The 13,546-nt window shown below is 48.1% G+C and overlaps 1 protein-coding gene across 5 annotated transcripts in view; it reads left to right on the top strand.

The window, feature by feature from the left end:
* Grb2 (growth factor receptor bound protein 2) overlaps window positions 1–6,848 on the top strand; it is an 80,370-nt gene extending 73,522 nt beyond the window's left edge. For 4 of the 5 annotated variants that reach the window (XM_042702670.1, XM_042702669.1, XM_042702671.1 and 1 more), the window contains exons 5-6: window positions 3,790–3,958; window positions 4,793–6,848. In XM_042702670.1, the coding sequence (XP_042558604.1) occupies window positions 3,790–3,958; window positions 4,793–4,978 (355 nt within the window). In that variant the 3' untranslated portion in view covers window positions 4,979–6,848. The remainder of the gene's footprint in view (window positions 1–3,789; window positions 3,959–4,792) is intronic. The other variant, XM_042702673.1, reaches the window with a different exon arrangement.
* Window positions 6,849–13,546: the final 6,698 nt, after the last annotated feature.

Below are 13,546 nucleotides of genomic sequence, written 5' to 3'. Positions count from 1 at the left end.
CTTATGTGGTCCTGAGGAATTGAACCCAAGGCTTCACGCATGCTAGGCAAGCGCTCTATCAAAAAAGCCACGTTCCCAGCCCATTAAAGAGTTTTGAACCACAGAGTCTGTTGCAGCTGCTATTCCCCCGTGCCTACCACTCCCCTCCTGCCTTCCGTGTGTCTGGTGGGTGGCTGTGCAGCTGCCTTGCCTTGCGTTTATCGGACAGCTCCAGCCTGTCTTGCACCTGTCATATTAACTCGAAAAGGGTCCAAGGAATTTGACCTGGACTCCAACCTCACTCCTTCCAGTTTTTACCTCCCGAGAAGCTGGGATTGAAGGCATGAGCCACCAGGCCTGGAACCACTAGAGCTTTGGGGGTTTACTTTCCCTTGGGAATCATTCTACCCTGAGAATCACATACCAAGTAAAAACTGGAACTTTTTTAAGGATTCTAGACCAACTTAAACTTCATCTCTGGAAGAGGATTTCAAGTTAAATTGTCACTTTCAGCTTTTTTCTAGTTAATATATTTCATAGGAAACCCTCGGGAATCATAAAAAAAAATCATTTCATCGTTTACAAGCAGGTGATTAGGTTAAACATTCAGATTACTATTTTGTTATAGATTACTTCCATTAAAAGTTTTTTTTAAAGGAAAGCTATAAACCAGTTCTCGTTAACAAATGAAAGTAAAGCATAAGACTTTTCCGATTTCCAAAATGTACTACTTGTCTTTTTGAAATACAGGTTAAAATGTACGATTGTGGTAGGTTTGTGGTGCTTCAAATATATCTATAGTACAGTTGTCTTTGATTCCTAACACAACGTAATAATCACCCCTCTTGTAACGAGGGCTTTTTGAAGCATTTGATTGAACAAGCAGAAGTGAGGATCTAATGAGGATCCCGGTGAGGTGAGTTGTGGAATTGTCATTTGTATGCTTCTCCTTAGCTTGTGCGTCATCTGTTTTGCTGTCTTCCACTTCCCCGACTAGACTACAAGCAGTTAAGCAGTGGGTGGGGCCGGCAGGACTGGGCAGCCCACTGGAGCTGGGGGGCGGGCTGTCTGCCCAGCCATCACTGCACAGCTCCCACCACCGGTGCTAGGGACGGACAAGCTGTTCCCTTCTATCAGATAAAATCTTTTAGGAGTGAGGCCCTGTGGCTCACACTTGTAATCTTGCTACTCAGGAGGCTGAAATCTGAGGATTGCTGTTTTAGCCCAGGCTGAAAGTCCATGAGACACTGACCTCAAGTTAACCATCAAAAAAGCAGAAAAGAAACTGACTCAAGTTATAGAGCACCAGCCTTGAGCAAATAAGCTAAAGGACAGTGTAAGTCCTGAGTTCAAGTCCCAGTACCGGCACCAAAAAAAAAAAAAGACTTTTAGGGAGTTAATATATTTGTTGTTTCAGAAGCTAAAAACAAAGCAGATGTCATTGCTGCCTTTTAACAACACAAATGTCTTCCCAAAGGGAGTTGAAGCAACATCAGGCCTCTGAGATACTTCTAGTTTCTAGATGTTTGGTCTTGATCTGCAACACTGAGTGGACTGGAGATGTGGCTGGGTGATAAGAGTGTTGCAGACTGACACTGGCTGTCATAATGCTTTGTGTCAGAAGCCGCTGCCTCACATGGGACAAGCTGGCTTTGGAGGCGCATGGTGTTCTGTGAGGGTGACCTTCCTCCCAAAGCCCTTGCCGTCCACGTTGCTATGTAGCACAGAGACTCAGGCCAGTAGCCTCGCTAATCAGCTGCAGTCTGAAAATACTAAATGGGAGATTCCAGAAGTCACTTTTTCCCAGAAATAACTTAGTTCAGGAAATTGTTCTATTTCTTATTATTAATCTTTTACTGAAAGCTAAGCTTTGCCCTAGGGTTGTGGTAGAGGGAAGAAAACGTATGTGTAGTGCACAGAGCAGATACAGTAAGCATTGGTGTCATCTGTGCTTTCAGACGTCTTCTGAGGGTCTTGCGACAAATCTCCCAAGGATAAGGGGGAACGATTGCAGTTTGCAAAGTGGATGTCTTGTGTTCAGTGCTGCCACCTGCTGGATTATCTGTAGGAATCATCTGGTTTTTTTCCAAGCTTTAAGGATAAACAGAGGGGAGACTCCAATTCATTTTACAAATGCCCGTTTCCTCTCGAGGGCTTGTCGGTCACCAGGACACAGAGCTCTCCGTGATCTCCTGTCCAGGTCAGGTGACACTGTGGCAAACACCTTGGGTCAGCACCAGTCAGCCACACTTGCTGCTTTTTTTTGCTGACCAGTGCAAAAGGAAGCATGTTACCCAATAAGGCAGCTGTTGTTTCTCTGATAGCTGGGCCTTGTTTATTTTTTGGTTAGTCATGGGGCTTGAACTCTGGGCCTGGGTGCTGGCTCTCAGCTCTTCAGCTCAAGGCTAGCACTCTACCACTTGAGCCACAGTGCCACTTCCTGCTTTTTCTGCTTATGTGGTGCTGAGGAATGGAACCCAGGGCTTCATGCATGCAAGGCAAGCCTCTACCAAGCCACCTTCCCAGCCCTGGGCCTTGTTTATTTATTGTCCCTGAAAGTCATTTGATCTGAGACCTTTAATGCTTCTTTGTTTTGAGAAGAGGTCTCACTGTGTAGCCCAGGCTGGCCTCAAACTGGCAACCAGCCAACAGTCAAACTGCAGCAGCCTCCTAAGTGCTGGGATTACAGACAAGTACTACCGTGTCCAGCCTATTCTGAGACCTTTTTCACCTGAAAAGGGAACATAGCTAACATTGTGAATGAAAGCACAACTTTTTTTTTTTTTTTTCCCAGCCCTGGAGTTTGAACTCTGAGCCTGGCCTCTGTTCCTGCACTTCTTTTGCTCAAGGCTAATGCTCTACCACTTTAGCCTCAGAGCCACTTCCTGCTTTTTCTGAGTAGTTTGTTGGAGATAAGAATCTCCCGGACTTTCCTGCCTGGACTGGCTTGGATTGGTGATCCTGAGATGTCAGCCTCCTGAGTAGCTAGATTACAAGTGTGAGTTACCAGCACCTAGTAAAAGCACAACTTTTAACCATTCCCTGTCCCAGAAGAATTATGGCAAAACTTCTTCTTACCTTTTTCCAATCATATATTTTATAGTGTTTGAATGTCACTTTTTTATTTTTTCTTTCTTTCTCATCCTGGGGCTTGAACTCATGCCTGAGCACTGTTCCTGAGCTTTTGTACAAAAGGCTTGCACTCTACCACTTGAACCACAGTGCCACTTCCAACTTTTTTTTTTTAAGGAAGATAAGCCACAATCTTTGTTTGTTGTTGTTGTTGTTGTTGTTTTTGTCAGTCATGGGGCTTGAACTCAGCTTGGGAGCTATCCCTCAGCTCTTCAGCTCAAGGCCAGTGCTCTAACACTTGAGCCACAGCGCCACTTCCGGTTTTCTAGTGGTTTATTGGAGATAAGAGTCTCATAGACTTTCCTGCCTGGGCTGGCTTTGAACCGTGATCCTCAGATCTCAGCCTCCTGAGTAGCTAGGATTACAGGCATGAGCCACCAGGGCCCGACTCTTTATTTTTTTTTAAGGAGCTATTATTTGGTGTTAGGACAGACATCTTCGAGATCTGACGGTAGATGATTTTCCCCCTCTGCGGATTCTTTTCATTATTACTGGTGATGGTCAGTCATGGAGACAGCCCGAGGATGCCTGGCGAATGCCTGGCTCTCCCCAGCCAATAGGCAAGGGGTGTCCTCAAGCACTGAGAAGTGCCTCTCAGCACCCACTGTATGGGCAGTCCTGACATGGCAGGATGGAGCCTTTGGCCAGCTCACACATGTGTTCTCTGCGCCTCCCCAGGTTCGGTAATGACGTGCAGCACTTCAAGGTGCTCCGCGATGGAGCTGGAAAGTATTTCCTCTGGGTGGTGAAGTTCAATTCTTTGAATGAGCTGGTAGATTACCATAGATCGACATCCGTGTCCAGGAACCAGCAGATATTCCTGCGAGACATAGAACAAGTGCCACAGGTAAGACTGAGCCGAGACCTCTTCCAGCACGAGGAAGGAGCTCTGCAGAGCCAGGGCAGCCCTTCTGCAGGTTACGGCTGCCCATCTGTAGTGTGGAATAACGTGGCAAGTGCATCTGGAAGGCTGTGCTGCTAGGCTTTCTCTGGGAGATAGCCCCTCATACATTCTCTCCCACCTGATCTGCCCCGGGAGCTGGTGGCAAGGCAAGCCGCGTTGACGAGGTGTGGGGTCCACCCTCGCCGCTGATACCCCAGTCCTGAGCCATGTAAGAAGCACCTGGTTTCACTACACTTCTAGACCTTTTGAATCTATCAAACGTTAACTGAGTGATAGGAGTGCAAACGTTTTCAGAGAACCCCCACCCCATTCTTCTGCTCCTACTTAATAATGTGGCCCCCTGGGCCCTCCTCAGTGAAATATATATTATTATATTTGGAGCATGAAATATTGTGAACTTTCCTAAGGGCAAACTTAGAATGTATAAGAATAAATGGGGCAGCATGGCATCAGTGGCTCACGCCTGTAATCCTAGCAACTCAGGAAGCTGAGATCTGAGGATTGTATTAGAAGCCAGAGTAGGTAGAAAAGTCTTTGAGACTTATCTCCGATAAACTACTCAGAAAAGCCAGAAGTTCAAATGATAGTGTGCTAGTCTTGAACAAAAAGCAGCTCAGAGATAGAGCCAAGGCCCTGAGTTCAAGCCCCAGGACCAGAGGAAGCAGTGGGGCATATGGGCAGTGACAGCAGAGGGATGTGTGCACGGCCAGCCTGCAGGGACAGCAGTGGCAGAATTGGGAATCAGGATGCCTGTGTCTCCCTGCTCCTCTTTTGCAGCAGCCCACGTACGTGCAGGCCCTCTTTGATTTTGACCCCCAGGAGGATGGTGAGCTGGGCTTCCGCCGGGGAGACTTCATCCACGTCATGGATAACTCTGACCCCAATTGGTGGAAGGGGGCTTGCCATGGGCAGACCGGCATGTTTCCTCGCAATTACGTCACTCCGGTGAACCGGAACGTCTAACAAGCCAGACAGATTATTTAAAGAAAGTGGAAAGTTGAAAAATACAAATGAAATCTCCCCACAAGCTGCCTCCTGCGGGGAGTGGAGAACACCTGGCTGGGTCACACTGGTGACCATCTCACTTTGGTTGCAACTTTGGGGGGGTGGGGGTGGGAAGGGGCGTTGGATATCAAAATGCCAAAACTTACCTATGAATTAAGAAGAGTTTTTATTACAGATTCTCACCGCTGCTCCTGTTTGCCTCCTGTGTCCTTTTTCTCATCCTTTTTCTCCTGTCCTCAGTGCATGACGTTTAAGGCCGCATATAGCCCCAGCTGATGCCAATAATAAAAGAAAAGAAACCAAGCGGGCTGGTATTTTCTCTATGCAAAATGTCTGTTTTGGTGGAAATGACAGAAAGAACAGCCTGTGTTCTTCATATATACACAAAGGAGTGGGCAGGGCAGCCTGGGGCCTTTGTTGGAGCCCCTCCTCCAGAAGAGGACCTCTGCCTGTCCCCCTAACCCTTCTTCACAGTGGGAATTAGAGGGGAAGGGGAAGGAGGCCCCTGCCCCCAAAGCCTTGTGACCTCCCAAGAGTCTGGCTACTTGGGCCGCAGGCCTGCCTGCCCACTTTCCACTGTCTCCTCCAGATGCCGTTGGCGATGTTGTTTTGCATAGTGCCTTTTTTCTTATTTCAAAGGTTGCTTATGAGTGGTGTTTTTTTTAATTTGTTTTGTTGTAAAATAAGTGAAAGACAGTCCAGAGCTTTTCGCCCAGTTTGTCTCCTGCTCTGTAAATAATTCCCCCTGGAGGAGGGGGAAGCAGGGTAGAGAAGGAGACAGGTGGGAGTGGCAGAGGGCGTGAGCGATCTGCCTGGGCTCAGCCAGCGATGCAGGCTCAGCTTTAATATTTGGGAGCCCCTTCAAGGGGAAGGGGTGCTAGCCAGCTGCAGCGGGGGTGGTCGCAGCTCTAACTCACTGGGTGCATCTGGCCAGATTTCAAGGGCAGCGGAGTCTTGGTTTCCAGATCTCAGGTGTGTCCTGTCCCTCTGCTCCCAGAGATATCCCTCCTCACCGCCACCTCCCCAGCCCCCCAGGCACAAGTCCATGGAGCCACGGCAAGTCTGAGGGGAAAAGAAGCACCCAAATTGTCCTTACCTGACTGTCACAGGTCCTACTGTAGTTCTACACTGGGTGGAAACAGGATTTGCTTTTTTCCTCACGCTTAAATCAGGCCCTGCCTTTCACCTATGGCTCCCCTAACTCGTCAGGTAAACAGTAAGGCAGCAGCGAGAAGTGGCAGGATGGTCTCCACACCCAGTGGGCCGCATCTGCAGCTGCTCCCTCTAGTCCATGGTGAGAGGCAGGGACAGTGGGAAGTGAGGTGGGAAGGACAGGAAAGCCAAGGCCACCCCAAAGCTCTGCCTGTCTGCCCACTTTTGGTCCCTTGTAGTAATGTGCCTGTCCCCTCCCCACCACCCTCCTCCTCATAACGAGAGCAAAGCTCCCTTCAGCCTCTCCCCAGGAATGGACCTTTGTGTTCCTGAGGATCTGTAGAGGTAGATTCTCAGTGCCCCAAGACCGGAGGAGAGGAGCATTCTCACCTCTCCTGGCTCCTCCCACTTCTCCTTTCCCTGCTGATGATCAACAAAAAGAATCCCTGGCATTCACACCTGGACCATTTGATTGTTTTATTTTGGAATTGGTGTATATCATGAAGCCTTGCTGAACTAAGTTTTGTGTGTATATATTTAAAAAAAATCAGTGTTTAAATAAAAAGACCTATGTACTTAATCCTTTAACTGCGGATAGCATTTGGTAGGTAGTGATTAACTGTGAATAATAAACATACAATGAGTTCTTGTGAATAAACATACAATGAATTCTTCATTCTGTTATCTTTTTCCCCTCCTTGCCTAACTTTTTTTTTTTTTTTGTATCCCTCCTAGGGCTTGAACGCTGGGCCTGGGCGCTGTCCCTCAGCTCTTCAGCTCAAGGTTAGCACTCTGCCACTTGAGCCACAGCGCTATTTCTAGTTTTCTGGTGGTTTATTGGAGATAAGAGTCTCACAGAGTTTCCTGCCTGGGCTGGCTTTGAACCATGATCACCAGACCTCAGCCAGGATTACAGGTGTGAGCTACTAGCACCTGGCTCCTCTTGCCTAACTTTAAATAACAGTTTTAAACGGAGGCGTTAGTGATGTCTAACTTACCTACTTACATCCCCTTGAGGCGAGAATGAGTCTTCCACACCTCCTGGGGATGGAGGTCTGCCCCTGGCTGTTCTTCAGAATGCCATCTGGCCACAGAGAGCGCAAACAAGTGTGCCTAGAAGAGTTAAAGTATTTTGCTGTATTTTGCCCCAGCTGGTCCCCCACCCCCAGAACAAGCAATTCTTCAGCTTCTCAAACTTGGGGACTGTGGGCACACACTATTACACCTAGCCATGACATTCCCTGAGATCTTTGAGAGGCTAGAGAATTGGACTTGTTTGAGTCTCCCCCTTCCTCATGCTAAAAAAGTGGAAGGACAGATAAAATTTTTTTTTCTTTTTTTCTTTGTTGGTCGTGGGGCTTGAACTCTGGGCCTGAGTGCTGTCCCTCAGCTCTTCAGCTCAAGGCTAACGCTCTACCACTTGAGCTACAGCACCACTTCCGGTTTTCTGGAAATAAGAGTTTCACAGACTTTCCTGCCCAGGCTGGCTTTGAACTGCAATTCTTAGATCTCAGCCTTCTGAGAAGCTAGGATTACAGCTGAAAGCCACCAGCTCACCAGTTAGTCATGGGACCTGAACTCTGGGCCTGGGTGCTTTCCCTCAGCTCTTCAGCTCAAGGCATGCGCTCTGCCACTTGAACCACAGCGCCACTTCTGGCTTTTTCTGCTTATGTGGTGCTGAGGAATCGAACCCAGGGCCTCATGCATGCAAGGCAAGCGCTCTACCACTGAGCCACCTTCCCAGCCCCACAGATGGAAAATTGTAAGTAGCCAAAATACATTTGCTCAGTAGGCTGCTCTCAGGATGAGAGTAGGCCTATCTGTCTGACCACACACTGCATGTGATCATATGATAGACCTGAGGAGATTTGTTTACAGAGATTGAACGGAGAAGGGCGAATATAGAACACCAGTATTGGCATTTGAATTCAGGGATAAGCATTTTTTTTTTTTTCTTTTTCGGTCGGTCATGGGGTTTAAACTCAGGGCCTGGGCTCACTGTCCCTGAGCTTTTTGTTCAAGCACTCTACCATTTTGAGCCACAGCTCTACTTCTGGGCTTTAGGGGTTAATTGGGCTTTCCTGCCCAGGCTAGCTTTGAACCACAATCCTCAGATCTCAGTCTCCTGAGTAGCTAGGACTAGCTAGCCTTTTTTAATAGCTCCAGTGTTGGGGTTTAGAAACAGCAGTCAGGGTGTGAGTCATTGCAGCTCCAAACCACAACCTCCGGCTGTCAGTGCTCTGTGCTTCAGGCTGTGTAAGGGCCCTGGCCTCGGGGGGACACATGGGCCAGTCCCAGAACCCTTCATCCTGTGCAGAGCTAGGGGAGTAGAGGCTAGGATTGGCCCCTCTCTCACTTCCCTCCCTATTGGGGGCTCCTGGGGGTTCCTGGCCTGTTCTACTTGTGAAATCCGAAAACTCCACCAAAGAGAGGCTGAAAGGAGCCCCATACATCCACTACACTAGCAGCCTCCCCTTTGTACTCCTGCACTTTGACCACTGCTGTTCTGAGTCATCTAGAAACCGGAATTTACCCCAACTTGGTCTTCTCTAGTTGTATTCTTGCCTTCTGACTTTGGTAACTGCCCTCAAGCCATAGGCTGTACAGATTTCAGAAAGTATGGGCAGACCACACACACCTGGAAGAGGAGTTGGAGACAGATGGGAGGTTACACTACCTAGGTGTACGGTAAAATGAAGTGTTAAAAATATTGTTGGGGGCTAGGAAGTTGGCTCAGTGGTAAAGTGCTTGTCTAGCACGTATGAAACCTCTGGGTTCGATTCCTCAGTACCACATAAACAGAAAAAAGCCAAAAGTGACACTGTGATTCAAGTGGTAGAGTGCTAGCCTTGAGCAAACAAAGCTCAGGGACAGTGCCTAGGCCCAGGCCCTGAGTTCAAGCCTCAGCTCAAAGTAGAGCTTTCAAGTAGTAGAGCACCAACCTTGAGTGGAAAAGTTCAGGGACACTTGGGCACTGGTTGGCTCATGCCTGTAATCCCAGCTTCTCAGGAGATTGAGATCTGAGGATCATGGTTCAAAGCCAGCCCAGGCAGGAAAGTCCATGAGACTCATATCTGCAATTAACCACAAGAAAACTAGAAGTGGAGATGTTGCTCAAGTGAGTAAAGTGCTAACCTTGAGCAGAAGAGCTCAGGGACAGGTCCCAGACCCTGATCAAGTCCCAGAACCAGCACCAATAGAAAAGAAAAACAACAAAAATCATCAGCCTACTTTCTGGCTCATGCCTGTAAGTAGAAGAGTAGACTCGTCTGGTCCCATCCTGCCTGAACAGTGAGAGAGGCTGCTGTAGAGATGGGTCCAGCTGTCCCAGTCTGCATGTATAGAGGGGAAGAGGTGTCACAGTGACCTTTAGGACACTTACTTGGGCATTGAGATTTGTAGCTGAAGACACTTGGAAGAGGAGGCTAGGGGGTAGGAGTAGAGGGAAAAGTGGTGAGACAGGCTCAGCTTGAACATCTGGGAAACCAGGCCATGCTCCTGGGAGTGCAGGCAATCATATTCGGGGATGGTCAGCTTGCTGGTGGCCCTGAGGCCTTCCTTGGCCGTGGCCCTCTGAGGAAGCGTGGGCCTTGGAGGACCAGACAAAAGGAAGCAGGAAGCCGCAGAGGGAAGTTCTAGGCCCCAGAAAACATGGTGCCAGGCTTGCTGGGGAAAGCACCTCCACCCTGTCCTGTCTTGAACCCCTGCTGCTGATCCAGGGCTAACTCCAGACTCCTGTCCCTCAGGAACGGGAGACCAGAGACCCAACACACACGGTTTTATTTTAGGTTTTGCCGGTTCTGGAGTTTGAGCTAAGGGCCTGGACACCATCTCTGGTTTTCTCACTCAAAACTAGTGATCTACAACCTGAGCCACGGCTTCCCCTCTGGCATTTTTTGATGGCTAATTGGAGTCTCACAGACTTTCTTGCCCAGGCTGGCTTCAAACTGTGATCCTCAGATCTCAGCCACCTGAGTACCTAAGATTACTGACATGAGCCACCAGTGATATAGGGTTTTATTACTATATTGTAACCAGAGCCCTGAAACTGGTTTGTGTCTTTTCTCTATTTAAAAATCTAGCTGAGCACCTATTAGGAGCCACCAGAACCCTGAGAGTTGATCCTTAGAACTCAGCCTCGGTAGCTAGGATTACAGGCATGGGCCCACCAACACCCAGCTTGTTTTTTTGTTTTGTTTTATTTTTTCATTTCTAAATCTTTGATCTACCTAAAGCCTATTCTGGTGATCTGTTGTATGAGATAAAGATCCAGCTGGTTTTCAGATGGCTGGTCAACTGTGCACATAGTAATTATTAAAAGATTCAAGGAGGGGCTGGGAAGGTGGCTCAGTGGTAGAGTGCTTGCCTTGCAAGCATGAGGCCCTGGGTTCGATTCCTCAGCACCACATAAACAGAAAAAAGCCAGAAGTGGTGCTGTGGCTCCAGTGGTAGAGGGCTAGCCTTGAGCTGAAGAGCTGAGGGAAAGCGCCCAGAGTTCAGGCCCCATGACCGGCAAAAAAATAAAAAAATAATAATAAAAAAGAAAAGATTAAAGGATGCCAGCTGCTGGTGGCTCACCACTATAATCCTAGCTACTCAGGAGGCTGAGATCTGAGTGTCATGGTTCAAAGCCAGCCTGGGCAGAAAAGTCCATGAGACTCATCTCCAGTTAACCATAGGAAAACTGGGAAGTGGTGCTGTGGCCTAAAGTGGTAGAGCGCTAGCCTTGAGGAAAGAGCTCAGGGACAGTGCCCAGGTTCTGAGTTCAAGCCCCACAAAAATTCAAGACCTGGAAGTGTTGAACACTTGTCTAGCATTAAGAAAAAAAAAAATCTGAACGCTGGTGTCTCATGCCTGTAATTCTAGCTACTCAGGAGGCTGAGATCTGAGGATCAAAGGTGAAAGCTAATGCGAGCATATCTCCAATTAACCACTCAAAAACAGGTCGTGGAGCTGTGGTTCAAAGTGGAAGAATACTATCCTTGAGCAAAAGAGCTCAGGGACAGTGCCCAGACCCTTGAGTTCAAGCCCCAGGACTGAAAAAAAATAAAGGCTGGGAGGGCTGGGAGTGTGGCTTAGTGGTAGAATGCTTGCCTAGCATGCATGAAGCCCTGGGTTGGATTTCTCAGTACACATGCACAGAAAAAACCGGAAGTAATGCTGTGGCTCAAGTGGTAGGGTGCTAGCCCTGAGCAAATGAAGCTCAGGTGCAGTGCCTAGGCCCTGAGTTCAAGCCCCAGGACTGGCAAAAAAAATAAAAAAGGCTGGGAATTTGGCTTAATGGTAGAGTGCTTGCCTAGCATGTATGAAACCCTGGATTTGATTCCTCAGTACCACATAAACAGAAAAGACCAGAAAACCAGGTGCCGGTGGCTCACGCCTGTAATACTAGCTAATCTCAGGAGGCTGAGATCTGAGGATCTCAGTTAAAAGCCAGTCCAGGCAGGAAAGTCCGTGAGGCTCTTATCTCCAATAAAAACCAGAAGTGGTGCAGTGGCTCAAGTGGTAGAACACTTGCCTTGAGCTGAAGAGCTGAGGGATAACACCCAAACCCAGAGTTGAAAACCCCACGACCGACCAAAAAAAAAAAAAAAAAAGGCCAGAAGTGGTGCTGTGGCTCAAGTAGTAGAGTGCTAACTTTGAGCAAAAGAAGCTCAGGGACAGTGCCCAGGCCTTGAGTTCAGGCCCAAGGACTGAAAAAATAAATAAATAAAGCAGGCTCCAGTAGCTCACAATTGTAATCCTAGCTACTTAGGAGGCTAAGATCTGAGAATCACAGTTTGAAGCCAGCCCAGGCAGGAAAGTCTGAGACTCATCTCTGATTAACCACCAAAAAAGCAAGAAGTGGAGGTATAGCTCAAGTGGTTGAGTGTTAGTCTTGTGTGAAAATAAATAAATAAAGGACAGTGCCCAGACTCTTGAGTTCAAGCCCCAGGACTGGCATGTATGCTCATACCCACATACACAATTTGAAGACCCTCCCAGTCTTTCTCTTCATTTTCCTATACATGTAATTTTCTCTACTTCCCCCACTTCCCTGTCTATAAATACCTTCATGGGTGGAGTAGGTGCCAAGAAAGGAAACCGTCTCACTCTGAGCCTATGGGTACTGTGTCTTCCATCCCTGCACTCTGGCATCTACTGAGCATTTTGAGTACTGCCCACGCCTAGTGCTGGAGACAGAAATGAATAAAGAAGTTATCAAATCAGTGAGCTTGAGTAATAAACTGTTCCCAGACTGGGGCAGGTCAAGGTGAGCACAGGGACTTCAGACTTGCATGGCATCTGGAGAGGCTTCTGAGCAGCTAACTTGAACAGAGACACCAAGAAAGAAAGGGAAATCATATGTGTAAGATTACAGTATCCAGAAATGGTGCTATGGCTCAAGTGGTAGAGCACTTAGCCTTGAGCTGAAGAGCTCAGGGACAGCACCCAGGGCCAGAATTCAAGTCCCCACCACTAACCAGAAAAAAGAGTATCATGGAAGGCTGAGAATGTGGCTTAGTGGTAGAGTGCTTGCCTAGCATGCATGAAGTTCTGGGTTCAATTCCTCAGTACCACATACACAGAAAAAGCTGGAAGTGGTGCTGTGGCTCAAGTGATAGAGCACTAGCCTTGAGCAAAAGAGGCTTAGGGACAGCGCCCAGGCCCTGAGTTCAAGTCCCACGACTGACAAAAAAAAATTAGAGTACCCTCACTGGATGTGATAGTACACACCTGTAACTTCAGCTAGGGCAAGAGGATTGCAAGTTCAAGGCCAGCCTGTCTACATAAACAGACCCTCTCTGGAGGAAAGGGAAGGAAGGAGGGAGAGAATGAGCGTTAACAAGAATATGAGCAGGGGCTAGGAAGTTGGCTCGGTGGTAGAGTGCTTGCATCACACGCATGAGGCCCTGGGTTCAATTCCTTAGCACTGCATAAACAGAAAAAAGCCAGAAGTGTGCTGTGGCCCAAGTGGTAGCATGCTAGCCTTGAGCTGAAGAGCTCAGGGACAAAAAAACAACAACAATTTGAGCATTAGCCAGGAGCTGGTGGCTCACACCTGTAATCATAGCTACTCAGAAGGCTGAGATGTGAGGATCACAGAAGCCAGGGAAAGAAAGTCAGAAAGTCCATAAGACTTTTTTTTTTTTTTTGGGGGGGGGGGTCTGGCCTGAACTCTGGGCCTGGGTGCTGTCCCTCAGCTCTTCAGCTCAAGGCTAGCGCTCTACCACTTGAGCCACAGCACCACTTCCGGTTTTTTTCTTTTTGCTTATGTGGTGCTGAGGAATCGAGCACAAGGCCTCATGCATGTGAGGCAAGCGTTCTACCACTGAGCCACCTTCCCAGCCCTTCCATAAGGCTCTTCTCTCCAGCTAACCACCCCCCCAAAAA

This window comes from Dipodomys spectabilis, unplaced genomic scaffold, assembly GCF_019054845.1.
Source record: "Dipodomys spectabilis isolate Male_0828 unplaced genomic scaffold, ASM1905484v1 ptg000329l, whole genome shotgun sequence".
In the NCBI taxonomy this organism is placed as follows: Eukaryota; Metazoa; Chordata; class Mammalia; order Rodentia; family Heteromyidae; genus Dipodomys; species Dipodomys spectabilis.
Note: the sequence above shows the minus strand (reverse complement) of the source record. Positions and strands in the feature narration are given on the sequence as shown.